General features: G+C 57.2%; 8 protein-coding genes across 8 annotated transcripts; 4 read left to right on the forward strand and 4 right to left on the reverse strand.

The window, feature by feature from the left end:
* Window positions 1-5,037: 5,037 nt before the first annotated feature.
* On the forward strand, window positions 5,038-5,811 carry F5144DRAFT_459547 (ankyrin repeat-containing domain protein; the record flags this gene model as incomplete). Its single annotated transcript, XM_066784970.1, has 2 exons — window positions 5,038-5,264; window positions 5,439-5,811. Coding segments are annotated over 2 exons (600 nt in total), but the record flags the coding sequence as incomplete, so codon positions are not given.
* Window positions 5,812-6,656: 845 nt separating this feature from the next.
* F5144DRAFT_578653 (ankyrin repeat-containing domain protein) lies at window positions 6,657-7,353 on the forward strand. The gene is made up of 2 exons (XM_066789267.1): window positions 6,657-7,086; window positions 7,187-7,353. Exons 1-2 carry the CDS (start codon window positions 6,664-6,666, stop codon window positions 7,319-7,321), a joined length of 558 nt encoding a protein of 185 aa, XP_066641708.1. The 5' UTR covers window positions 6,657-6,663; the 3' UTR covers window positions 7,322-7,353.
* Window positions 7,354-7,792: 439 nt separating this feature from the next.
* F5144DRAFT_654566 (ankyrin repeat-containing domain protein) lies at window positions 7,793-14,209 on the reverse strand (the record flags this gene model as incomplete). Its single annotated transcript, XM_066793105.1, has 9 exons — window positions 7,793-8,324; window positions 8,415-12,313; window positions 12,394-12,819; window positions 12,878-12,995; window positions 13,062-13,238; window positions 13,392-13,457; window positions 13,533-13,586; window positions 13,663-13,873; window positions 13,938-14,209. 9 exons carry the CDS (start codon window positions 14,207-14,209, stop codon window positions 8,010-8,012), a joined length of 5,538 nt encoding a protein of 1,845 aa, XP_066641709.1. The 3' UTR covers window positions 7,793-8,009.
* A 370-nt stretch (window positions 14,210-14,579) lies between these two features.
* On the reverse strand, window positions 14,580-16,225 carry F5144DRAFT_578656 (uncharacterized protein). Its single transcript, XM_066789268.1, has 2 exons — window positions 15,867-16,225; window positions 14,580-15,800 (listed from the first exon to the last, which is right to left on the reverse strand). Exons 1-2 carry the CDS (start codon window positions 15,997-15,999, stop codon window positions 14,971-14,973), a joined length of 963 nt encoding a protein of 320 aa, XP_066641710.1. The 5' UTR covers window positions 16,000-16,225; the 3' UTR covers window positions 14,580-14,970.
* Window positions 16,226-16,542: 317 nt separating this feature from the next.
* Window positions 16,543-20,635, forward strand: F5144DRAFT_304703 (uncharacterized protein). The gene is made up of 5 exons (XM_066783914.1): window positions 16,543-18,107; window positions 18,206-18,638; window positions 18,748-18,919; window positions 19,000-19,299; window positions 19,420-20,635. The coding sequence occupies exons 1-5, from the start codon at window positions 16,676-16,678 to the stop codon at window positions 20,500-20,502; spliced, it is 3,420 nt and encodes a 1,139-aa protein (XP_066641711.1). The 5' UTR covers window positions 16,543-16,675; the 3' UTR covers window positions 20,503-20,635.
* A 24-nt stretch (window positions 20,636-20,659) lies between these two features.
* Window positions 20,660-22,508, reverse strand: F5144DRAFT_492735 (tRNA synthetases class II-domain-containing protein; the record flags this gene model as incomplete). The annotated part of the gene is made up of 3 exons (XM_066785939.1): window positions 20,660-21,283; window positions 21,338-21,507; window positions 21,557-22,508. 3 exons carry the CDS (start codon window positions 22,506-22,508, stop codon window positions 20,660-20,662), a joined length of 1,746 nt encoding a protein of 581 aa, XP_066641712.1.
* Window positions 22,509-22,805: 297 nt separating this feature from the next.
* Window positions 22,806-24,560, forward strand: F5144DRAFT_578660 (uncharacterized protein). The gene is made up of 2 exons (XM_066789269.1): window positions 22,806-23,132; window positions 23,280-24,560. The coding sequence occupies exons 1-2, from the start codon at window positions 22,891-22,893 to the stop codon at window positions 24,478-24,480; spliced, it is 1,443 nt and encodes a 480-aa protein (XP_066641713.1). The 5' UTR covers window positions 22,806-22,890; the 3' UTR covers window positions 24,481-24,560.
* F5144DRAFT_631482 (ribonucleotide reductase inhibitor-domain-containing protein) lies at window positions 24,561-26,087 on the reverse strand. The gene has a single exon (XM_066792459.1). The coding sequence runs from the start codon at window positions 25,875-25,877 to the stop codon at window positions 24,900-24,902; it is 978 nt and encodes a 325-aa protein (XP_066641714.1). The 5' UTR covers window positions 25,878-26,087; the 3' UTR covers window positions 24,561-24,899.
* Window positions 26,088-26,677: the final 590 nt, after the last annotated feature.

A 26,677-nucleotide genomic window follows, 5' to 3' on the forward strand; every position in this document is an offset into this window, starting at 1 on the left:
CGTCCCGCCAAACAGAGCCATGTCAAAGGGCCACAATCAGAGCTACGATTACCCGGGGACTGGGTGCCAGACTGTGTCGTAACAGCAGTGGTATCTTCAGTGTGGTTGTTTCGCTGCTTGCCGTCTCTTTCCCGTCCGGTCCATTCTGCGTGTTTCCGATTCGGTGCTTTTGCGACCTGGTGGCGCCGATTTGGGCTTACATGCATATGTATACATGTACGTCAAGAGCGAGGAGAGGGAGGAATGGCATGGCCCCCAAGCCTGCCTATCCTGAGCGAGGCGCCTATCATGCAGATGTATATAGCACAACGTTTGGACTTATACCTAAACAAACGGCTTGCAGATTTCGAAAACCGACTCCAACAACCCGATCTGGACGACGGCCAAGGCGGCAAAAAGACGGCGGGGAGCGTTATCCTTACCGCCTGCCGCAAGATACAGCAGAGACTCAGCTCGAGGAGGGGCAACAGGGGCCGACCGCGAACCTTGAGACCTCAAGGGCCCACGGCGGTAGAGAGAGCCGCGGGCACGATCATGCGCTGGACGGGGGGAACCATAGACACGGACAAGGCAGTAGAAGAGGCCTGGAGAGCGAGGTGGTTAAAGGAACGGGACGGCAGAGCAATCACCAGGCCGGCGGACGACTTTGACCATCAGCGGGAGACGCTATTCCGGAACGAAACCCTAAGGAGGCATGACGGTCTCAGCAAGGCGAAAAGCTCACTGCTCATTCAAATCCGGACGGGAGCAATAGGCTTACGGGACTACTTGTTTACACGGGAAGTCCCGGAGGTTCTGACGCCTGCCTGCGAGTGTGGCGAGGGACGAGAGACTGCCGAACACCTGGTAGTGTGGTGTTTGGCCCCACCGTTGACTCGAAGATGGGAGAGAATTGGAATTCGGACACGACGGGACTTTTACTCAGTTCTACACGGTATCAATCCCACGACTGCACGGCTTGCGAGGAGGATCCTCGACTGGCTGATGGATTCGGGGAGGCTGCCGATGTACAGCTTGGCCAGGAGGCTCGAGCTGGAAACGGCGGCCTGAAGCGCCCCCGTTCGGAGGCCAGGAGGCCTCCTCTCTTTGTATACGTAGACTCACCAGAACGCATCGTTCCTTGATTGTTGGTAGGGGTTTTTCACCCGGCCCGGGAGGGCACGGTTTTCCTGTACACTAAATAGCAGAGGGTCCGGCACGCCCTAGGGCATAGCGGAGTAAGAATAATATATATAGCACAACGTGAGGCCGAGAGAGAAGCCCTTGCGGGGTAGAACCGCATGGTGTCTGCATGCTACACGCACCCTCGGCGTTTCTTGGGTTGCTCATGTTCGTACTGTTGTGTTATTGAATTTGAAGCTTTTTATTGTCGTTTGAATGGAAGTCGTCGAGCCACCGCCTGCGTGCGGCCTGCCAGGTGGAATCGCCTGCGATTGAGCCACTCCAGCCCCCCCCCCCCCAGACCAGGTACGTCCCTTGCCGCGCTTGAGAACTCACATATTTTGAGTCATCTAACTTGACTAGTGTGGTCATGGTCAGCGGAGTTGGGGGCTTTGCTTCGGACGACCGCGCCTTGTGGGCGGACCATTGGCTCCCACCCGGTGACGCAAACGATGACAACTTTACGCCCAGCCCGTCCGGCATCGTCGACCGGGGAGGGGACCCGGCGGGTGGGCTAGAGTCGGAAGCGCGAAAGCTACTGCAAAATCTAGTAACAGACACTTCTCATCTCCCACAATGATGCAGCCGAGTATTTGCTGACTGTGAGGTTTCCAGCACAAGCGATCTCACAGCGGATTCTGGGCGTTCCGGGCCGAGGACATAGGTGGCTCAGTTGTTCAGTTGGTAAAAGAACTACAGCCTGCCTCCCCTCCCGTTGCAACTCTCCGAGCACTAATAGAGCCGTTATTAGGTACTCATCATTGCTGCCGAAGAAGCCTAGTATCGGCATATCCTCGACGCTACACAGGCGGTTGTGAGTCGTCACTGGCTGGCCAGTTCCCTGCTCTCTGCTCACCGCGCCGTGCCAGATCTTCTTTGGGACCCCCCATAAGAGTTCCACTACGCCAGCATGGACTTCGCCCTGCTTTCCCTCATCGAAGCCCATTTTGGTAACCTGCTTGGCGACTGGCTTCCCACAACCCTCAATATGCTGTCGAGAAAGTTGGACGATATCCACGAGAGGTTTATTCGCCTCTGTCATCGGTTCAGTGTTGTTAGTTACTACCAGCGGAGCCCATCATCGGCTCTCACCTACCGCGTAGTCAGTCTGCCATTGATATTCCCCCGCTTATGTTCATCACAACTGCTGACCCTATTCCAAACTTCTCTAGCTGGTCCCACAAGAATGTGCCACTCTCGGCCTGGATGCCGAGGTCGCCCTCGGGGTCGATCGGGCACACGATGGGATGCCCCTATTCATGACGCGCTATGAAGAGCACAGTCTCCGGACGCACCTTATCAACGCCAAGATTGGTAAGTACTCCCCTACCCATCGCTCTGTTCGTTATGTCGCCACCCGCGGGACTCCTATCTACCTAGGCAGTACGTTGACCAGTATAAAATATTACAGCACACTGGGATCCGTTCCGGTACGCTATGGCCATGCTTGAACCGGTTCAGTTTGGGCACAAAATCAACGCCACCCCAGGGCCCCAGGGGGACTTTCGATCGACCCAGCCGGCCGGATGCCACCTCGACAAGCAAAATCGGCAATCTCTATTGGACTGGGTATTGGCCGAAGGTGCAGCCGCCACGCACCTGGTGATTCGGCTGGCCCCCTTGACGGAACCCACGCAACTTGCCAACGCGGCAGCCCAAGCCATCTGGGATTGCCCTGAGGCGCTGTGGTTTGCACATCCAAGCATAGAGGCGCGGGTTATGGACAGGAGCGCCCCTGATCGTGTCTGGCTTCTCACCTCCCTCATTAGGCAGCTATTGACACAGCAACCTCATGGTTTTTTGCATGTGAGATTCCTGCTGCACAATCTCGCCGACGCTATGCGGCACCACGTACAGGCCTGGAGGGAAAGGGCCCTTTGGATGTGCCTTAGAGTCTTGATCCACGCCCCGGTCATTGCCCCGATGTACGGTTTCCTGCCGCTGGAGACACCGCAAGACTGGGAGCTATTTAAGCAGATCGAGTTGGCGCTGCAAGGGACGGATTCCCAGCTTATGCTGGTCTTGTTGGCGGCCCGCAGCAGCCATGCCGTGGACTTGGACAGCCCCCGGTTTGCTCATATCGACACTCAAGTGGACAGCATAAATGGCGAGCCCAAAGAGCAGAGCCTTGCAGCGGAAAAATCTGACAAGGTGCCATCAGAATTGCACAATGCGTTACTGTCGATTCAGGGGCTCCCAGAGCACGTGTCCTTATCCATGCTGCGTCTTTGCCTTGATGACTTGGGATCTTCCGTGTTCATAGCATTGGTCTGGGTTGCGTTTGCTGCCCGGCCGCTTGGCACAGATGAGCTGGACCACGCGGTTGCCCTGGCTGAGATGCCAGACGGTGCGGACTCCGCTGGGATGAACACGGATGGCTTCCCTCACGGAGCTGCCGCTCGTCTACTCGATCACCTTCCGCAGATCGTCAAGCTTGACCGGGACAAAGTGGTGCTACGCATCTCCTACAGCCGCACAAGGGAGATGCTATGCTCGCACCGACCGAAGTCGCACGATCTGGAGGACACTTGGTCTCCACATCTCTACCTAGGAAATCTATGCTTGGGTCTCATCAAAGGGGTATTCGGGTCACCGAGCCCCAAAAAGAACGACAAGTGGACGGTCGAAGAGATGCAAAACGTCCAGGGCGGCGTCACAGAGTACGCCGCCCGTGGCTGGGTGGGCCACTACGATTTGGCAGCGAGGCATGGCTCGTCGGTCGGCAACAGCAGCATGTTCTCAGCATTTGCGGACGATGATTCGGCCTTCCAGAACTGGCTCTTGTTTGTGGAATATCTCTCACTTCCGCCACCTGCCTCAGAGTATCCCACATCAACCCTTTTGGACATCTCAGACCCACGCCTAATGGAGTGCTTGAGTGTGCTCAGCAGGTTTGGGCAGCTGAAGACTCTTTACGAGCTAGCTACTTGCCCATCCGCATTACCAGCGCTCGGCCGGCTTCTTGTCTATGCAGCCGAGAACGGCAGAGTCGATATGCTCGATTCGCTCCCCGTGGATGCCTTCCAGGAGGCAGGGGAAGCCGCCGTCGCACGAGCGCTCGCTTCTAGTGATCAGGCCGTCCATGATGCATTACGGAAAAAAGCCATCAGCTGCGCTATCTTTACCACTCAAGTGATGACACAGGCGCAGTGGGCGGCGCAGATGTTGGGCAATACGGCCATCGCCACGGGTCTGCGACAAGAGTTGCTTCGCCTAGATCGGGGAGAGCAGAAGGATGTCTGGGTTTCGGGTGCCTTGCGCCGAGCACTCGAGTACGGCGATGCAGACATAATCGAAGTGCTTCTCCGCCATCAAGACTCGGCCGGGGAGTCTACGGAGCTCGGCATACCCGGCGACCCTGCTTCCGGATGGATTATCCTCCACACAGCGGCCTACTATGGAACACTAGACTTCATTCTGAGGGCCAATCCGACGTGGGACATGGGCGTCACATCCTCAGAAGGCTCAAGCCCCTTGTTCATTGCCGCGTCACGAGGACTGGCCCGTCTCGTGCCCCTTATCATTTCTCACGGAGCATCGGTGGATGCTGTTCACGCGGGCAAGCTTGAATGGACGGCGCTTCACGCGGCTAGCAGCTACGGTTGGTGCCATACACTCGGTGCTCTTTTGCAGGAGAAGGCGGACGTGACGATTCCCGATCGAAACGGCGACTTCCCGCTGCATCTTGCCATTCGATGGGGCCACCTTCGTGCGGCCGAGCTGATGGCGGAGAGCTTCCCTTTGGTCGTAGACTGTGACGAGTCGCACGGGTACGGCTTGGACAAAGAAGGCCGGCAGACGCACGCGGAGGCGGAGGCGGAGCTGTACACGGAGGACGAAGAGCTGCTCCCGGTCGTACATGAGGCGTCCATCTCGGCTCCCTTAAACCGTGCCAACTCGGAGGGTTGGACGGTCTTGATCGAAGCGGCGCACCGAGACCTGCCCACCGTCTGCCGGATTCTCCTGGAACGGGGCGCGGACCCAAACCTCATGGAGGACCTGGGGAAGGTGGCTCTACATGGAGCTGCCAGGGTCGGGTCGGCCAGCATCGTGAGGGACCTGCTCGCCAAAGACTCCGTCGTCAATCAGGCTATGGCCGACCAGTACGACACGCCTCTGCATTTCGCTTGCTATCGAGGATATGCTGAGCTGGCTGAGCAATTGCTTCCGGTTGCCGATCTCAACGCTGAGGACGTGTGGTCACGCACCCCCCTTTCGGCCGCATCATCTGCCGGCCACACGCTAGTCGTGAAGGCGCTCTTGCCGCATTGTGACAGCAAGGCGAAGGCCAGAGCCCTCTGTGATGCCGTTGAGTATGGCCACCGCGAGGTGGCGGCCTACCTCCTGGATATGGGGTGCCCAGTCAACGGCACCGACTCCGACTCGGTCCCCATCGCACGCACACAATTGGACCACCACTCGAGGACGGTACAGCTGCTTGTCCAGAGGGGCGCCGATTTAAACCGCGTAGTTTCGCCTGGAGGACAGGTTCTCTCCAGGGCGGCTGCGCTAGGCGCGTTCGAAAGTGTCAAGATTCTCGTTGACGGTGGCGCCGAGCTCGAGGGGGAGAGCAACGGCTATACACCGCTCTGTAGCGCCATCTACTGGGAGCGTCTCGATATTGTACGCTTTCTTCTTGAACGTGGCGCCCGGCTGCGGCTCGCCGGGCATTGGGATCATTATTTGAACGTGCTCGAGTTTGCCATGGTCTTGTCGAGCAAGGAGATGGTAGGCCTGCTTCTCGAACACTATGTACACGGAAAGCAGGAAGATGGTATGACGCCCGGCAAGGCTCTGCTAGCCGCCGCCAAAAGGTATCAGGGACAGTTTGTCGACTTTATCCTCCAGAATTGGGTTCCCGCCGCTGAGCCAATCGCAGGACCAGTCGCTGCCGAAGTGGTGCATTATACCGCGTCGGTAGGCGATATTCCGCTCCTGGAAAGGCTGATGCTACACCCAGCTGGGAAGAGCGCTGTCAACTCAGTGATTCCCGGTCAACCCGAGGCTGGCACACCATTACACGCTGCCATCCTGGCCGAGATGAAGTCTGCCGTGCAGGTTCTGCTAGATGCTGGTGCCGATCCCGGCAACGTAGCTGGGGTACACGGCACCGCCCTGAATGCGGCATGTGCAACAGGAAACGCCGAGCTTGTAAGCAAGGTGCTGGGCCTTCTCTCACCAGAGCAAGTCGGCGTGACCGCGGGGAAGTACGGCACGCCCTTCCAATCCGCCGTGATGGGATTCAGGGGTTGCGAGGCCGAGGATACGATCAAGGTGCTGGAACTCCTGTGGGCCCAGGGCGCTTCCCCCTCCACGGTCGGTGGTCGGTTCAACACGCCGCTCCATCTCGCAGTCAAGCTACCCGCCCCGGTCGAGGTGGTGACTTGGTTGATGGACCAATCGGCGTATTCCCTGACAGTCCTGGATGCAGCTGGACGGAGCCCTTTCCACATGGCTGTCCTGGGCGGCGATTGGGGAATATTGCAAGTCGTAGCGGACAAGATGGACAGCATTGGGTTACCTGACCTTGCCATAACTTTGCAGTCACGAGATAACCAGGGGCTCACCCCTCTGCACTATGCCGCCATTTCCAACACGGCCGAGATGATGGAACGCTTGCTGCAATTGCTGGAAGAACAAGGTTTACTAGCAACGCTTATCGACGACAAAGACCTTGACGGGTGGACCCCCCTCCACTGGGCATGCCGCCGAAGCAACGATGCCATTGTCGAGCTGCTTATAGCGAAAAACGCGAATACATCGGCCAAAACCCGGGATGGCTGGACCCCCCGATACATCGCTATCCTACACGGCAACAGCCACACGGCTTACCTTAAGGACCTCCCTGACACGGGCGAAGCCGGCGAAGACCTCCCTGATGGGGCAGATCAGGGACTAGTGGCATACTGCGATGTTTGTTTTGTGGTAAATATGTCTTTTCATCCCCCCTTGTATCCCCCCTTGTGATGCAGTTGCCGAGTGGAACTGTGGAAGCGACGAGGCCATCAGCTAACCAGGTGTTTAGACTGTATACTGGAAATACTGGCATTGTGCAAGCCCAGATTGTGATGACTTTGATCTCTGCGACAAGTGTTACAAACATGCAGATCAGATTCACCCGCCCGGCCACGAGTTCCCACCCCGTGTCGGCTACGTCTGACAAAAGCCGAAACTTAGCACCACATTCACGCCCATGTGGATTCAAGACTCTAGTTTAGCTAGAATCCCCCTCTTTTTGACTCGGAAATCATTACCAAGGACGATCCCAGGCGTCTATTTTCTTAGTCGAGCTTCCCCTTTGCCAATAGCATTGACATTAAAGCGGCCTGCCCAGATCCCGCCGCCCTCTTCTTTGTGTCCCAATATGCCGCGCATCCTAGACAGAGCTGATCAGCCCAAGCGGCCTGTCTGTTGCCTGCTTGGTCCAGTCCAGATCCAGCCGCAGATTCACAATAACTGAAAATACATGTAACCACGAAAAGAACTGAAAAGCCAGTGAATCGCTGATTTAGTAGGCCTATTGGTAGAAGCATACTTTGTAGGGGCTTTGGGAGGTATGAATAAGGTAGGTATCTACCTACCTAGGTAGGTAGGTAGCTAACTTTCAAGGCTTCATGTCCAGTCACGATACCTACCTATTCACCAATACTGGAGCACACTGCACACACACATATACACACACACGCACACGCATATAGGGATATACCATCGACACTCGCATCATGATGTCTCGATTCTCAAGCCTCTCCTCCTAGCAGCAATCCAGGATTGCAACCACCTGCAATCAACCCTAACCTCCTCATCTTCCACTGCTCCAGTGATCCTCATCCTCATCCCCATCCTCAAGATCAAGATCCGCCCTCGGGATCATCCAGCACGACCTCCTCAGCGCCCCCTTCATTGTCCGGATTATCGCTTAGTTCCAGCCCGTCAGACGAGGATGTCCTCGTGGAATGCGGCGCCGCGTCCGCGTCACCTGCATCGTCATCGTAGGGCACGTACGGCAGCTCCTGGTACTCGGCCCCGTCGTTGCGCTCGAACGCATGCGGCAGATCGTCTTCGCACACCTCGCTGTTGTGGTACTTGCTGATGGTGGGTAGGCACGTGGTGCAGACGACGTAGCCGGGGCATGAAGTGCAACGGTAGTTGTAGCCGATGATGCTCTGGATGGAATGTGATGAGCGTGCTGAGATTAAAGCAACAGGAAAGGGGAGAGGTTGTGGAGAGAAGGGAGAGAGGGAAATGGGGCTTACGGAGAGACACATATCACAACCGGCAGAGATGACTTGGTATCGACGGAAAGGGCCATCACTAGTGCCAACGCCCACGGCGCCGCGCTGCTCCAGGTGGTTGGTGAGCGCGCCGATGACCTCGTCGCCGGCGCTCCGCCGCGCCAGTTCCAGCACCGTGAGGGTCTCGGTGGTTTCCCCGTTACCGAGCCGGCAGTCGACGCCGGCATCAGCGCCATTTTCGAGCAGCACGCGGACGACGGCGGCGTGGTCGGCCGTCTCGGACCGCATGCCCTCGACCCAGCCAAGGTCGAGCTGCCGCACCGCCCAGCACAGTGGCGTCCAGCCGTGTTCGTCGCGCTGGTCCATGTAGCGGGCGCGCGCCGCGCCCTCACCCATCGCCTTGGAGGCCAGGATAAAGCGCACGGCGTCGGCGTTGCCGAACTGCGCCGCCCAGTGCAGCGAAGTCTTACCGGCAGCATCTGGGTGCAGCAGGCTGCCGCGGAAGGCGAGGAGTATGGTGCGGAAGTTTTCGAGCCCGTTTGCCGCCGCGAAGTGCAGCGGCAGGCGCCCGAACACGGGGTCTGCCACGTCGGCCACGGCGCCCTCGTCCAGCAAGAAGTTAATTGTGTTTGCTCCTGCTCCCAGGCACGCCGCCGACAGCGCCGTATAGTATAGGCTGCCCCGGACCGCCTGCTTGACATCCGCCCCGCGTTCCACTAGCTCCCGTACCAGCCGGTCGATGTCCTCGCTGTCCTGGTCCCGATATGCAACGGTGGGGTACAGCGCCGCCACCAGCGACGTGCTGTTGATGCATTTGGGTGTGACCTGGTTGATGAGCGCCCCCTTGTCCAGGAGGGTGCGGATGGTGGGGGTCATGCGCCGCCGACACGCCTGTTGGAGTGCCGTGCCATACGACCCCACGCAGTTGATGTCCGTCTCCGGCTGTGCTAGGAGGAGAGATACCAGTTCGTAGTTGCCGTTGCGGACGGCGTTGTGCAGCGCAGTCTCGTTGTCTTTGTCTTTGGCGTTGACGTCGGCGCCTGCGAGTATGAGCCGCTTCAGGCACTCGAAATTGCCCGTGTCGCCGAGGCTGCCTCTAAGCAGCGCGGTGTCGCCATTTCTATCAACCGTCTCGAGCTTTAGATACCGCGTGAACTCGAGGAGAACCCCCATAACCCCTGAGGACGCCGAGACGGCATAGTGTAGCAGGCTAGCGCCGTCGACTATCCTTGTGAGGTCGGCACCGCCGTCGGCCAGGAGGCGAGTCAATGATGTATCAGCTGAGAAGACAGCGCCGAATATGCGTGGCCAGCCGAAAGGATCCGGGTGGTCGATGTTGGCCTTCTTCTCGATGAGCATTTTGACCACGTCCTCTTGTCCAACCCCGATGTTGATGTTGATGGCACTATTCCCTGAGGAGTTCTCGGCATCCGGGTCGGCGCCCGCATCGAGGAGAAGCTTGAATACCTCAGGGTGGTGTATCGCGGACAGAAGAACCGGGGAACCACCTATGTCGACTCTGGCGCCTCGCTGGAGGAGCTCTCTCGTCGCTTCGACCTGCCCCGCTGTGGCGGCATAATGCAAAGCGCTTTCTTCGTCAGAGTCTTGCGCGTTGATATCGGCGCCGTTATCTAACAGCCACCGCAACAGAGCCATCCTGCCGCGCCTTGCAGACCTCATGAGCGCCGTAGCCCCTAGTCCGTCCGCGGCTTGGATATCCATCGGTTTCTCACCGACCCTCCGGAGAAGTTCGCAGACCTCCACAACGACACCCTCGTCATTGGGGGAGCTCTCAAGCTCCAGTATCAGCGGCGGCGACAGCAGCTCGTGATTGGGATCCGCACCATGTTCTAGGAGTAGACGGACACACTCAAGGTCTGCGTTATCGGTAGTGGCGAACAAGATGGGTGTCGAGGCGCAGCTCGCGCCGATGCAGTTGGGGTCGGCTTTGCGCCTCAGCAAGATCTCCACGACTCTCGGGTACGAGCTGAAGCAGGCTACGCTGAGAGGATTCCACCCAGAGCCCGGGTCCTCCGGCCCTCCGTTGCCACTCTGCCCAGGCTCTGGGTCCGCTCCGAGTTCCAACAGGGCTTCGACGACCTTGTGGCTGCCGAAGTCTGCCGCGTCGTACAGGCTGCTGCTCGGTAGCCTTGATTCAAGCAAGGAGTGGTCCCTGGCGACGAGTAGCTTGGCCACACCGGCGAAGCCGCGGTCGGCGGCTGACTGGAGGCAGCCGATGCGGTTGTCTCGGAGCTGGTGGAGGTCTGCACCATGGTCGGCGAGGGCTTTTACCAGGGCCTCATGACCAAGGCAGCACGACAAATACAGGGGACCGGGATAATACCCCGTGGTTAGTTCGGGGGGCGTTGGCGAGTTGCCCAGCGGGTCGGGGTTGGCGCCACGGCTCAGAATGGCGGTGGCAAACCGGTCCATGTTGAGCCATGAAGCTGCCCATATGGCGGATTCTGGCCACTTTATTGCTGTCCCATCACCCTCCGACAGTGACGATATTCTGGCGACCACCTCGAGCGCAGCTTGCTCGTTGTATCCTCGAACCGCCGCCAAGAGAACATTCATAAAGAATGGTATTTCCGCGGACGAAGAAGTATCTTGCAGATACTCGGTAACCATACTTGTGTTGTTGCGGCTGCCCGCAGCTGCCACAATACATTGTTGTCGCACATCCAGCGGGGTATCCTTCACATCCTCGTATGACAATATGTCCAGGCCCACAAGAATCGGAAGAGGGGACTCGGGTGGGTTAGATGTCCGTAAGAAGGGATTGCTCATCGCCCAGTAGACTCGAGCCCAGGGCGTGTACGGGTTGTTCTCTGGAGCTGCAAGAAGACGTTCTAGGGCACCTGCACGTTCGTCTGGGGAGCACTTAGAAAGATGGAAGGGGAAGGCCTGGACGATATAAAACAGGATTCCCTCCCCGTCTGCCGCGATAGAAACGGTCGATGGCTGGCACCCTTCCTCTGCTCCATCTCCAATGCGCGTTCCAAAACCAGAGAACAGATCTTCCAGTTGGCTCCGGGCCTCGGCAGAGACGAGGTAGGCAAGGCAAAACTCAACGATGGCCTGGTGAGCCATCCGTGCCACCTCGGTCCAAGTGAAACTCTCCGCTTCCAAATTGCGGCCAACAATATCTCGGATTTCGTCCCGGAGCCTGACTCTGTTATCTTCGAACGTGGCAAGCACTCTCAACCACGACTTTAGTTGTTGCGAATAGCCCGCCGTCAAGGACCGCTTGGAGGAGGTGGACGCTGGCCAGTTCCCCTCGGCGCGATGGAAGCGCAGAAGATCGGAGAGCTCGTCCAAACTCAAAGGGCGGTAACCGGAAATGACCCAGCCTAGCACCCAGCGGAACTCCTCATAATCGGGGACGGACCTCAACGTTTTATCGAGTGTTTCTTCTGGGGTCTCGTCTGGCCGAATCGACTGTACGAAAACGGTGAACCGGTCAAAGGATTCGAACGAGGAGTTGGCGGGCCATTCGCTGTGGTTCTTAGCTAGCTGGAGCTTCGTGACGATCCCCTTATCAAAGGGGGTGAATTTCTTGAACACCTCCTTAAGACGATTTTCATGTGTACTACTCCCACCAAGTCGGTCTAAGAGCTTAACTTGGGTTTCCTCCAAAACGTTGTCGCTGTCGAAGGCAAGGGCGTAGCTATCGGCGCTCAGCTCTAGACAGTCGTGGATCTCCCCGTGGAGAGCTTGGGGGTTTTGCGTCGTGATGACAACGTTGAAGGTACGTCCACATCGATCCGAAAGGTCGCTGAGGTAGTCCAGAAATGCGACGCGGCTCTCCCGACTGCATTGGTCTAAGTCATTGAGCACAAAAAGTGCCTTGTCGTTGAAGCAAAATATCCTGAGTGCTTCAATTATGACAATGCAGGACTCCTCGGACCATCCGGACTCTGCTTGGTAGTAGCCGCCGTTAGCGCGTGTATAAGGAGGAGCGGCTAGGAGTTTTAGAAGTTGGGTTCTGGGTACTAACCAGCACGATACCAGTCCTCGAGGATCAACCCAGAAGTACGTCCGGTAAGACATTCCCCGGGGTACACGTTCATTACCTCGAGAATAAACGATGCTACCATATCCGCCATTGAATCCCGAAGGGGGTCAGCAGAATCGAAGTTGAAGACGAGAGCCTTTGAGCTGTCGGCGCTCTTCTCTGCCATTTCTTTCCGCCACACGAGTGAGATATAGTCTGAGACGTCATGGGTGGCGCGGCGGGATGATCCGTAGACGTATAGGGGACGGGTCTCGTTGCGTTTCAACCACTGAGTATAGTTCCTGTTGAGCTTTAATTCTGGCTCCAGCCATGGGATTCGCAGTGGATCAAACTGTGACTGGCGATGAGGTGCCGCGAGGGACACAAAAGCTGGCTCGAGGTCGAGGAACTCTGGCTGCTGAAGTAAATCTAGAAACCCGTCAGTCATGGCACATTCCTTTCGTAATCCCACACGTCCAAGACTCACTCTCGACCTTGTACGCTGTATAGTACGTGAGAAGCGGGAACCGCTTTTCCCCCTCGGTCTGTTCCTCGACCAGTCCTTCCGATGGCACGCCGAGCGTTGCTGTGAACCTATCCCAGACCTGGGAGGGCGACACGCCTAGTCAGGCACCTGACGTGTGGCAATTCAAAACCGGGCCTTCACTTACAGCATGGATATCCCCCGGTGAACTTTTATTCGCGTAGATGCTGGCAATCCGGCTGCGGAGGGTCATTTTTGAGTCGATGAATCTCTCAGTCGCCCGAAGAACGGAGCCGGCAAGGTGGTGGACGGATGACAACGTGACGAGTTGTGACCACTCCCTATCACTCTCGCCTTGGAGAAACTGCAATAGCTTTAATTCCAGGGTTGAGCGGCTGATAGCGCGTTGTGGGCAACCCGAGAATATCTTTGATTGAGATCATTAATACGCCTTCAACGTTCAAACAATACGGAACGGTGACTTTAGAGTTCCATGCGATAACGGGTTCTAGCTTACAATTCGTGACGTGTTAGTTGCAATCCAGGGATATTTCTCGGGGAATCTGGCGGCAAGAGTTAAAGCCTAATGATAACATATACTGGTTAGAATCAGGGGTACAGAGGGGCTTAAACATGAAGAAGACCAAGGGGTGGTTACCAGTTTGAGCACCAAGGACCCAAAGTCGTAAGCAACAAATATGATAGCACGCCTCTGGTTTGGATGTACATTCATCAGCTTCGATAGCCACAATTTATGCATCGATTGGGATTATCTGAGTACTACTCACTTGCACCGCCGACTGCGTCAAAGACAGCCCCTCCAGGAGCTTTTTGGCTTGTTGCTCAGCCAGGTCCTCAGTTAAGTCTCCAGCCAACAGGCCGGCCATCTCAACTCGAAACACCAGCTCTGTAGTCCATGTTCTCTCAGGAGGGTCGCCTAAGAGCTGATCCAGAGTGCGCATCTTGATCTGAGGACAGATGGCTGTGACATGCACAACGCTTGTTTTGAAAACGATAGTTAGCCATATTCTTCTCCTGTAAGTAAATAAGATAAAACGCTCACTCGGTGGTTGGGTGTTCACTGTCATCGGAACCACCATAGGCCGTGTACACCTCCTTTATCGTCATCCCTCCAACAAGCTCCCCATCGCGCGGCTGGTCGAGTACGGCAGGTTTTGGTGCGTCTGGGACATCTTTCTCCTCAGCCACTTCCTGAGGCCCTCCATCGTCGTTTGAATTATCATCATCATCCTCTAGCGACAGGCCTTCTTCAAGCGGCACTTCGTCCGGAGTCTCGTCCTCCTCATCCAGCGACAGGTAATTGTTGTCGTCCATCGTCCGGGCGTCGGGCTAAATCAAGCCTTGGGCAACTCGGCGTGATTGAGTTTACAAACAAACAATAGTTAGGAAGGACGTGGCGCTGCAAGCAAGTTGTCGGATAATTGAGGGTGCGTGAACTCAGGGGCAAGGCAGGTCGGGATTCAGTTTGGCATCTTTTGGGACATGTGCTGATCGACTGACTGCAGTTCTTGTCTCTGCAGGAGCCAAGATGGTTGCCTCAGTCTGCTCCTCTCGTGAAGCCCCCGGTCATGATAGGTAAACCCCCTGGTAGCTTTTTCCCAGGATTTTGTCTGTTGGTTGCTGGCTCAACGTCAGGCCACTCGGAGGGGTGCACGTTATGCAATGCAGTATTATGGGGTTTTTCAGCGCTTCGCCATCCTTAGCATGTACGAATAGTGCAGTATCTCGGCCCTTGTTCCCTCTCTTGCATGAGACAGGGTCGTATCCGCCGTCAACTTGCAACCAACGAAATTGCAAACCCCTGTCTCTGAGAATGCGGCATTTGCCCAAAGCGCTTAAGCAACTCCATTGATTTCCTTGGGGGCCAAAAACACCTGCTAAGCTCGGTTCGAGATGAGGGGCAAGGGCCGTAAGGCTCTGAGCAGTCCTGCCTTGACAGGTAAATGGCTTCATTCTGAGGGAACTTGGGAAGTAGAACAATACTCTGCATTGCCGACACACAACAAAATAACAAAGTTAAGTGCGCTAGCTCTCGACTCGCGTGTTCCAAACCCTGTCATGACCTCAGACCTACCTCATGCCCCCTTGATAGAAACACCCGTCCTCGAGTCCTTGACGGCATCTGCGAAAGAGTGATGGAAAGTACAATCCCAGAGCTTGTCTATGGGCGCGTCTTCCAGATTCCACTGGTCAATCTCCGTATCGAGCGCATTGAGCGGCTCGAACTGGGGGTCAAACAGGACAGGGTCGTCGGGGGTCCTTGAAGAGAAGAGGGTTGCCACCCAAGTTGTGAAGTTGGGCCGCGCCTCGATGGTCGGGATCAGTTGGAATTCATCGTCGGTCTCCCGCTCCAGAAGGATACAGGCGCGGAACTGCCTCATGATGCCCTTTTGTTGCGCAGTGTTCTCCCTCATGGACCAGGACGCTTGGTACCGGTTTCCAAAATCATCGGCCGGCCGGTTGCCCGTCACCTCGACAGCATAAGACTCCTCCATCTCGACCGTCTTACTGAATTTGGCGCCTCCCTGAGCAGTGACGACGGCGCCCCCGGACAGGCCCCCTGAGAACTCGCCGGTCCGCGTCACCGTGGAGTTGGTACGCATCATGGTATGAGTCGCTGAGGGCGCCACTTCGGCTACCAGGGGGCCAGCTCCGGCAATACCATCTTTGCTTCGGAACTCGAAGTGGATATCCGCCTCCTTGATGCGCACGGATCGGTATGAGAAAAAAGAGAAGTCATAGACGAGGAGCGTCGCGAGTCCGCCTGTCTTCTCGTTGAGCGTGCCGTGGATAATGGCTTTGGCCTCACAGCCAAGGTAGAAAGCGGGCCGTGACTTGGACCCGGCTGTGTGTCCAGCCACTTGCTCACGTTGCTTCTGGCCGGGCGCGTTGCGGGTGTGGAATCCTAGTACGATTCCAAGTCAGCCCAGGATAAAACACATTCATGAAAGGCAACGGGGTCATCAAGTACCTCCTTTCTGCCCAACGCGTCCCAAGTCAAGCTGGAAGAAGGTGGGATCGGCAGAAGGTACTGCAGCCTCAGTGTCATAGTACCCTTCGTCTTCGTCGCCGCTCACCCAGAGCTCCTTGTCTATGTCGGCCATTCTCACCGCCTTACGCAAGACGGTCGGGGAAGGACGTGGGGCAAGTTATTGACAATCAGTTTGAAATGGTGTCAATTCAAGTTGATGTTGTTATCAAGGTTGCATCACACAACAAGGGGGGGGCATTTCAGGTCTCTATAAGGCAACGGACTGGAGCATCGGTGCCCTCCCTCTCAACCTTCTCTCCCTCTTTCTCACTCAGATATTTGTCACACAGAAAGCGAGGTTGTATTGGGCGCTTCCACTCCATGCAGCAAAAGTGGCGCAGGATGTTGGGGGCCATGTCGCTCGTGCATACACCCCCCCCCCCACACACACCCTCCCCCTGGACACCGTGCGGTTTTCAACCCCCTTGTCAGAGAGTCCCGCGCTTCCCCTCCGTAAAAGCCAGTGAGAGCTTCCGCCCTTAGACACACTGACCCAGGGCGGAAATATGGCCCCTCTCGCTTCTCTTTCGTGCTCGGGACCAGTGATACGGCCCACAGCTGGCCAATGTCCTCGTGTGTCTTCACAAGGCTCTCCTTAGCCCTCACCCACCAACACAGGAGCGTAGGATCTTCTCACAGGCCCTCAATTATTGTACTCTTTATTCACGAATTAGTCTTCGGTAACTGCCACGGTGTATCCCGAAGATCACAATCATTTATTCAAACGCAGTCCAGTTAGAGCAGCCACAATGTCCCACCCAATCGAAGGAGACCCTGCGTTTGAGATGGAGGACGACTCCGATGGCTTAGATCTGGAGGATATGGAGGTAGAGCTGGCCAACATCGCGGGCCATCACATACGAGCCCAAGGCAACGACGAAGCGGAGTGGCGGAAGCTGGAATTGGAGCGTCAACTGAAGGACGTCATGGGCCAGCTCAGGGACGGACACCGCAGATGGGGAGAGAGCGGGCCACCGGACGTCCCGCCTCTTGAATTGTATAAAAAGACGACGCTTGCTACCAAGAGAGACGCGGAGGCTACGAGGGCAACCGCCCTCCATATCCTCGCGAGGCAGTACAAGGCTGACTACGCCGACATCCCCGGAGAGATTATCCGGCCCGTCATCCGCGATCTGCTAATACAAAACGACAAGCTCTCCGTGGACGCAGAGTCGGGGGAGAGGAGAAAGGAGGAGCCAATCTTGAAGGTGGCCATAACGTTCAACAACGACGAATTCATCCGCCAAGTTAAGGAAGCTTGGCCAGAGGGATTTCCGAACCTCCTTGATGCCAAGGACAGCGACAACAAGAATGCCCTGCACCACATCTTTGCTTGGCCGGATGAGAAGGTGACGGTGAGACCGGAGGCGGACGCGAAGACGGTTCTGAAGAGAGCAATGGAATTCGTCCCAGTAGCAAAAGCAGAGACCGTCGCCGCACAGGACGTCGACGGTAACACGCCCATCCATTACGCTTCCGACTATCGGCAATGCTACCAGAGATCTGACGAGTATGTCAGCATCTACAAAGACATGGTACGCAAGGGAGACGACTTGATGATGGGCGAGAGCGCCTTCAACAACAGGGACGAGTCTCCCATTTTGTACGGCCAGCGCACCTTGGCCCACTGCGAGAAAATCATGGAGGAGAAGAAAAGCGCCCAAAGACAACGCGCGGCCAAGCTCGCGCAACTGTCCGCTCCTCCCGGACCTAAGCCGCAGCTCCAACGTAGGGAGACCGCCAGCCCAATCGACAACCCAACCACATGGAAAGACAACCAGTCTAGGGCAGGGCCACCGAGCCTTAGGAAGGAACTCGGAGCCATCGAGATGAACGGGCAATTGGCCGACAAGACTAAGGCGAAGGCGAACCCCGAGGGCCGTAGTTCCCGGCGCATGTCGATAGTTGAGGAGATGCCCAAGAAAGAGATCAACGACGACGCCCGGAAGATGCCTCCGCCGTCCGCTTGGTCGAAGCAGCCTCCCCCAGCCAAACTAACAAAGGACAAGACGCCCAAAATGACGACACAGGAGAAGACAGTGGCGCCTAGCGCCGCAGCTACTAGCAGGAGGGCCAAGGCCAAGGCCTACATGGATATTCTGCAGTTTCTCAGGCTGCACTACATTCGGTCCCGTCCGGATATGGATGCCCGAGACCTGATCCATGGCAAAGATATCTCTGGTATGTCCAGCCTGTTGCTAGCTACCATCAACTCCCATTCCTCTTCTGCGTGAACCATAAAAGCTAACCTAGTTGTCTGGTAACCCCTCTTTGATCAGATAAAAACCTGTACTTTGATGCTTCCGGTCATAGCCGGGCCAACACCATCATTACTTTGATAGAACGCATGTCGGTAGGTGGTTTCTTGGACACTCTGGCCTACGTTTATATCCCCGGCCTGGATCAGGCCACCCCAGCCGTGAAACATGACAAGCCGGAGAGAAAAGCCTACGGTCGAGGGCGTTCTGGTCAAGTACAAGAAAACCCCAAGATGGGGCGCAACGACCTGGTCAGCGTGTTCGATAAGCTGTCGTCCTGCGGTGTGACGCGTATTCTTCGCCTGCAGGTGGACGATCTGGAGGAACCCGCCCACACGGATTCGGCCATTGAGATGGCTCTTCAGGGCACCGAGCCCCTCGCGTCGCAGGACCAGGAGCAGCCCCCGGCGCGGACGAGAAATTCAGCCCACCCGTCTATCCTTGTGGAGACATGGTAAGAGAAACCCCCAGCTTGAACTCATAAACAACCCCTGAAAGATACATGTCTCCATCCATCCACGTTACAGGCGGACATATGCTGACCTGTATCCTGCTTTTACCAGGGACTGGCGCAAGCCCGATATCAGCCCCGACGTCATCGCTGCCGCCGCCCCGGACGTGGAGCATGTAAACCTGTACTGGAGCGGAAATCAGGCGGTCTTGAGGGGCTGGGGAAGCTCGGCCGGCATCCCGCGCCTAATGAAATTGAAAACTCTCAGGGTTTACGCAGCGCCGGTATGTCTGCCTTTCGCGATAGTTTCGGGCACTACTGCCGAAAGGCTGTTTTGGTACAAGACAATGCTGACTCTAACTAGGGCCTCGAAAGCGTCGCGAAGATGAACAGGATGTTAGAGATATTCAAGAACGATATCATCACCAACACCAGTGGGAGAGTCAAGGAAGTGAAGATCATACCGAGGATCAATGGCTTGATTGCCAGCCAAAACGCCGAGGAACAAGGGGACCCAACCAGCAGTTCGACGGGGGGTCAAGTCACCGTGGCCCAGAGACAGCACGTATGGGTTTTGACAATGGACGAGTTCAGGAAATCCATGGTGTCCGTCCACAGCACTCTCAGGGGTTTGCAGATGAATATGGAGCCTTACAGAATCAAGGTAAGCGGCCAGCAGCCCAGTACCCCCTTTCCTACAAGATGGAACCCGCCCCTTTCACGGCTGCACTTCATAATAGCATTCCCCAGTTCCCGTCTTGTCACTAACAACCCCCATCACCAGGTCGCCCTAATCGACGATGGCCTCGAACTAAGCCAGCTCCTCACCTACAACGGCATCGTGGAAGCCATCGGCCAAAGCTACTACCCACCAAGTGGACGCACCGAAAACCCCTGGCATCGCTCGACCGAGGGGCACGGCACCATCATGGCCAACATGATCGCGCGGGTCAACCCCTGGGTCTCCCTACACGTCATGCGAGTGCACAACAAACGCCTCGTCAACGGCGAACGCACCGTGCTAGCGGACAGCGCCGCCAAAGCCATCTGGGGCGCGATCCGCCGCCGGGTCAACATCATCTCGATTTCCTGGACGGTGAAGGGCAAAAAAGCGCCGGGGGTGCGCAGCCCCCTCTACGACGATAACGGCGCCGCGGGGGCGGCAGGCGCCGGGCCAGGGGGGGCGACGGACCCCGATGCGGAGGCGATTGGGAAACTCGAAGCGGCCATCGACGAGGCGGTGCGGCAGAATATTTTGATCTTTTGCTCGGCGAGCGACCAGATCGAGGAGGATGCGAAGGACTCGCTGCCGTACCGCCAGGCGCCGGGCCATGTGTTCCGGATCGGGGCGGCGCTGCCGCATGGCCAGTCGGCGCCCGAGACGGAGGATAAGGGCAAGATCGACTACTTCTTCCCCGGTAGCCAGGTGGCGGAGGACTTTAACCCGCGTGGGTCTAAGATGCCGCGCTTTCATGACGGGTCGTCCGTGGCGACGGCGCTGGCGGCGGGTCTGGCGTCGCTCGTGATGCATTGTGCGGTGGTGATGCGGGAGTACAACAAGGAGAAGCCGGGGACGAAGGATCCTGCCGTGCAGGATTATTATACCAAGGCGGCGGCCGCTTTGCAGAGCCGGGACAACATGAAGCAGGCGTTTGATAACATTGGGATTGGTAAGCCTGAGGATAAGTACCTCGAGGTGTGGAAGGAGTTTGGGGCGGCTGCTGAGAAGATCGCCGCGCTGGGGACGAGGGGAAGCGACACGGCGGAGAAGAATCAAAAGAAGATGGAGTTGTTGGATGAGTTGGCGAGGACCTTGTGTCATAAGACTAAGCTGGATGACGTTGCGCATGGACAATTTGGGGCTTAGGTAGTCCTTCTTCCCTGGCAGCAAGCACAGAAGTCTATAGAAGTCTTCTATCTAGCACGCTTATCATCAGAAATCTCACACCTCATCACGATCGTAGTCCAGGACCGTGGCCATACAATACCAGTACCAGTACCTGATGAGCACACCCATCCCTTTCTTACGGAAGCAGTCTCTTGGGAGTCCTGGGGTAGAACGCCGCAAGATGCACGCTGGGCAGGTTTAGATACCACGCCACGACGCGGTCCAGGCCAATACCACCACCGCCATGCGCCGGCACACCGGCCTGCTTGAAGATGTCCACGTACTCCTTGATCCCCGGGCTGGTGGGGTCGATACCCTTGGTGCGGATACGCGCCTCCAGCTCGACGGGGTCATGGATACGCTGCCCACCAGAGCAGATCTCCTGCCCGCGCATGAACAGATCGTACGCGTTGGTAACCTTGCGGTTGGCCGGGTCCTCCTTGGCGTAGAAGGGGCGGGCGCCCTCGGGGAACTTGTCGAGCACGTAGAAGTCGGTGTTGTACTTCTTGCGGATGATAGCACCCAACGCCTTCTCCTGGGGTGTGCTCATATCCTCGTCGTCGGTGACGTTGCGGAACTCCTCGGGTCCCTCCTCGCGGAGGAGCTTCTGACCTTCGGCGAACGTCAGGCGGACCTCCTTGCCAGGTTCGGGGAGCAGGAACTCCTCAGAGGGGTAGACAGAGCGGACGAGGGCAATTTCCTCGGGGCAGCGCTCCTGGATGTTGCGGAAGATGTGGAACAGAACGCCTTCAAGCACATGCTAGACGTATTTTAGCGGGTACACTGATAGAACTGCTGAAAACCGATGACATACCACAACTTCCCGGTAATCGTCCTTAATCTCCATCTCCATATCGAGACCGGTGAACTCGGTCATGTGTCTCGGTGTGTTGGAGTTCTCGGCCCTGAACACGGGCCCAACGCTGAACACGCGCTTCCGGCCGCCCGCAATCTCGATCTGCTTGTAGAACTGCGGTGATTGAGCTTGGGTGTATTAGTGTTTATCCTAGATGAAGTAGGACCTGGCACATACCGAGGAATGCTTCCTTCTCAAAATAGGGCATGCGGAACACGTTGGCGCCGCCCTCGGACGCCGCACCGATGAGGCATGGGGGCTCAAATTCCTTGAACCCGTGCGACCTCAAGTATGAGCGGTACAACTCCTTCATCTCACCACGGATATCGGCAATGGCTTGCTGTACGGCCGATCGCTTGTGCATCACGATGTTGTCCAGATGGGTAAGCATGCTGGCAGCAGGTGTGCCGGTGGTCTCGCCAGCAGAGGCAATAGTAAGCTTCTCGACTTCCTGTTCGACGGGCACCTCCTCGTCGCTGAAGTTGGCCACTGGTCTGTTCGCCGCAGCGAGAGTCATGCCCAGAACGGTGGGGGCAGCGGCGTGAACGAAACACTTGGTGATGTGCAGCTCGTAGTTGGTGACACGGCAGCTCTTGACGGGTTCGAGGGGCTTCTGGACCTTGGCCTCAACAACGACGAAGCTTTCCGGGTTGATGGCACCAACCCACTTGACCATTTGACGGCTGACGGGGGTGCCCTCCGGGTTGGCAGCCACAATGCCCTGGATTGACCAGTTGCCCTCCTCGCGCAGCTCAACAAAGGCCATCTTGGCGCCTTGCATGCGGGCATTTTGGATCCATGCGCGTAGCTTGATCGACTTTCCGACGTGCTCATCGCCCAGGGTCTTTACGTTAACCTCGACCAAATCGGCAGATAGCTTCGTCTCGTGTGTTTCTTGGCCGTAGTTGTCCTTGGCGAGGTCCTCGGTTTGTGCAGCAGAACCAGACGCGGCAGCGGTGGCAGCTCGCTCGGCGGCGCGGCGAGCCTTCTCGGCCTCCTTCTTAGCCTTGGCCTCTGCCTTCTTGGCGGCCTTCTTTGAAACTCCGCCGTCCTCACCACCCTCGGCAGCAGGAGCAGCGGCAGGAGTCTCGGCTGGAGGAGGAGCTGGGCTTACCGGAGGTTCAGCCATTTTCGGGTTATTATGGATTGGAGGTATTTGGTGGTTGTTGGGATGTGGAATTGGCGTAATTGGGTTGGAAGGAAGGGGTATAAATCTCTTGCGCCTCAAGTCGTGAGAGTCGAAATTTAGTCACTGAAGATCCCGGCCTGACACACTTCGGAGTTGAGGGGCACCCATCTTTTTGGCGGGGCATGGAGGGGCAGCCGTCGTTTATCTCGCTTATCGGTAAGCTAGAGACCTATCGGGGGTATGAATCAACCATGATCCCTTGTGAATCGTTGTAAGCAATAATGTGACCAATGGATACCAAAGGTTCCCAAACCCAGACGAATCCTTGAACCTCAATGCACGAAAAGCGCGACCCCGTTGATGCAACGTTCAAAATTCAACGATGGGGCCGAAGCGCAATCACAATGCCGTGATGGCCGGTGATGATAACGAGTCATCATCAAACAAGCGACGCCGAGAACAGCAACCCTCCAAACCGAAGCAGGTGGAGGGCAAACCCGATCCCACCTACGGCCAACGAACTGCCTTCCCCGGTCTCGATGACGATGGATCCGCCCAGTTTTCAGATGATGATCTTGAATTCGAACAGAATGCCGAGGCGCTCGCCTACCTAAGAGCCGTCCGGTAAGCCTTTTATTCTCCTGTGATTACACCATCATCATCCAGCACCTGCTAAATCAAATCACAATCCCCACCCCCAGCCGGACGTGAATCGTGAACATCGCAAACGAACAAAAGAACTTGGGAAAACTAATGGTAAGTATCTCACAGGAAAGAAGCAAGTGGCGTTCCAAACGTTTTAGTGGCCCCCAAAGCTGGGCCTGAGCTCCCTACCCATTTACAAGGCTCCGACGCCATCGACCGCAGCATCTACGCCGACGGCGTCGGCGACTCGCGAGGCTACTACCACGACGGCGCGTATACCGCAGCGCCCGACCCAGACCCGTCCACGACCTCCCCCGACGGAGCCGAAGAAGGGGAAATCCTTCCCGTCGCCGAAGCCGACCGCGTCGCAGCGCAGAACGCCGCCCTCCGCAAAGCCTATTTCGTTTCGCTCACCGCGCGCTTCCTGCGCCTCCGCGCCCTCCTCCACCGAACCCCATCCGCATCGGCCATTGCCGCCCTGCCGCGGGACCACGGCACCGAGGTCGGCTCGTTCGGCGCCAATTCGTGGACCTTCCGCGTGTGGACCAAGCGCATCCGGCACACCGACCCGCTGCCCGCGCAGATCGCGGCGCTGAAGCGCCAGAGCGTGCTGAAGCTGCTGCGCGTCATCCTCGGCGGCAAGTTCATCCGCCGCGGCTACGAGCTCCGCCCGCGCACCAGCCGCTGGATCTGGGCCCTGCTCGCGCGCCTGCCGGACCAGGGCGAGATGGACTATGTTGAGGTGGGCTGGGTGCGGGAGCTGGGCAAGAGGGCGGTGCTGATGATGGTGAGTATCGCGCATATGGATGCGTTGAGAGAGCAGGTGGGGGGTGATTTGGAGGGGAATGTCGATGGGGATGATGAAGAGGAGTTTGTCGAGGAGATGGTATTGGACGAGGATGGGGAGGAACAGGTGATTGCTACGTCGGCGAAGTCTCAGCGGCCCGCCGCCGCCACCGCTGACGCTGGTAATGGCGAAGATGGGGAGATGGATATGGACATTGACGAGGGCGAGGTCACTGACGACGAGTCACCCTCGACCGCCGGTAACAAGGACATCGCCGCTGACATTGCGGCTGCCAAGGCCCGACTGCTGGCGCGGCTCGAGGAGAATTCGGGCGCTCAGGAAGAGGTTCCAGCCACAGCCGATGCCGACACCCCTGCGGACCGACGGAATAGCAGCAGCGACGAGGAAACAGCCACCCTGGACGAGGCCGAAGCCCGGGTCAACATGCGGGCGACCCTGAACATGGTCCTGACCGTGGCCGGTGAGTTCTACGGGCAGAGGGACCTGCTCGAGTTTCGGGATCCTTTTCCCGCGCTGTAAGTCTGGCGCAGCCACGCCATCTACTCAGGTTTTCACTTTGATACTGTGGCTTAAAGCCACAGCACCACTTCACGAGGTAACTGTTATTTAATGTTCATTTCATTTCATTTGCTCGCGCTACGCGTCGTAGGTATGCTCGGACAATAAGCAGAATGCAACCCTCTCGGTGTGTCCACCGTGCTCCTCGTGACAAACGCCGTCGTCCTCAGAAAAACATGCAAGTATAAGTAATAAGCCAGAACCCGCCTCCTATAACCCTGGTATAGTGCAGACCCGTCTCTGCCTGCTCGAGGCTCAGCAGAGAGATGTAAAAAGCGAAAAGGAAAACGCCATGAACCTCGCAATGCCATTACCCACCACACCATCACCCCCATCGACCGACCATCCCAGCCCAGCCACATACCTCCCCTCCTCTCCCATCACTCAACATCCATCCTCCCATCCGCCGCCGTCAAGCCATAATCCAAAAAGCTCGCCTCCTCAAAATCATTCCCATCCTCGCGCCGCACCACCACCATGACATTCTCCTCCTGCCCACCACCACCACCAACAGAGCCCTTACCACTCCCCCCGGACCTCAGCGCCCGCGCCCGCCGCGGCACGGCCAGCACGCGCGCGCTCTCCCACAGCCCGGCCGGCGGCGCCGCGCTGCGCGGCGAGATCTCCTCCTCCAGCTCCAGCAGCCACGCCTCGGGGCTGTCGCTGCTCAGGCGCACGGGGCCGCGGTAGGGGAGGGTGGTGGTGGTGCTGTTGTTGTTTGGGGTGGTGGTGGCGGCGTCGGTGTCATCTTCGTCGGAGGTGAAGATGCGTTTGCGGGTTGGGGTGGGGGTGGTGATGGGGGTGAAGGCGGTGGTGATGGTTGGGAAGGAGGATGGGAAGGAGGAGGGGGTGCTGGAGATGGTGTCTTGGCTGCTGGTTAGGCCGGGCATGGCGTCCATGTCGTCCATGTCGTTCATGACTGAGCTGCTGCTGTTGGTGTTGTGGGAGGGTTGGAAGGCCAAGCCGCCGACCCGGTTGATACCGCAGAAGGGCTCCAGTTCGCGCAGGTGAGAAATGGGTGCTGTGGTGGAGTTGGCTTCGGTCGCGTAGGTGTCGTCGGCGGGGGTGGGGTTGCTGGCGGCGTTGTCTTCGGCCCAGAGCGTGAAGCCGCTGTAGGCGCTGCCGGTCTTGTAGCCTTCGGGGATGGCCTTACGGACTCGCATGCCGACATTCAAGAGGTCGGTTTGAACTTGTCCTGGGATATGAGGGCCATTGAGAGGCGGTTGGCTCGTCGTTCTCGAAGCGGCATTGGCCGACGTGGTGGTGTTTGTAGTCTTGTTGAAGAATGAGGTGATGGAGCGTTGCGCAGGATCGGTAGCTGCGCCGGCGAATTGCCGCTTCGTGCGAGGACCCGCCATTTTTTGTTGCGATGCAATCGGTCAATTCAAGTGGGTTTGGTATGTTATGTCGTCGAGGACCCAGTAATTGTTGTCAAGGGAAACGAGGGGTTGAACGAACGGGGGTAGTTAGTGTTGATCGTGGATCGAGGGGAAAGAACAAAGAGAAGACTGGGGGGATGCAGCCGAAACCAAATAGCCCAAAATGGAGCTGACCGATTCGGAAATCCGGTGTGGGTCCCCTGCGAAATCAAGGCGCGACAACCGTGTTTTGACGCGTTAATTGGATCAGCTTGCACGGGATTGGTTGATTCCTCGGGGCTGGAAATCGGGGCTGGGACGTGCAGCCAGCCTCGGCGTGCTGAAGGTCAGGGTCAACTGCCGGGAGTGTGCCCAGAGCCTCTCATGGAACTCCGGGCCCGACTTGGTGGTCTCACCCGACAGCAATGCCAGTTCTGTGCTAATCCCTTACTTTTCCCTCCAGGATAATCTTTCTGTAATTCGCTTGCTCTGCTCTCAGTTGGCAGCGCTTTTTTTTATGAAACGATTTCCCCTTTCATTAGCGTGGCTGAGGTCCTCGGTCCTGCGGCATAGTTACTGTGTCAGTTCATTCAGAACACATCATCAGCGGCCTAAGACGCGGCCGACGTTGTATGAAACACTTTGTTTGGCGCAGCACGCTGGGAATTGGTTGGGAGGCTCGGGTCGAGATATCCACAAGTGTCATCCGGGGTTATAGCCTGGGGTTGGCCTCGCCCATGTGAAACAAATCCAAAAATACACCCAACCGGCACTCCCCATATTACTTGGAACAAGCTCGC

The sequence above is a fragment of the Chaetomium tenue genome (genome assembly GCF_020726465.1).
Source record: "Chaetomium tenue strain MPI-SDFR-AT-0079 chromosome Unknown F5144scaffold_5, whole genome shotgun sequence".
Classification (NCBI taxonomy): Eukaryota; Fungi; Ascomycota; class Sordariomycetes; order Sordariales; family Chaetomiaceae; genus Chaetomium; species Chaetomium tenue.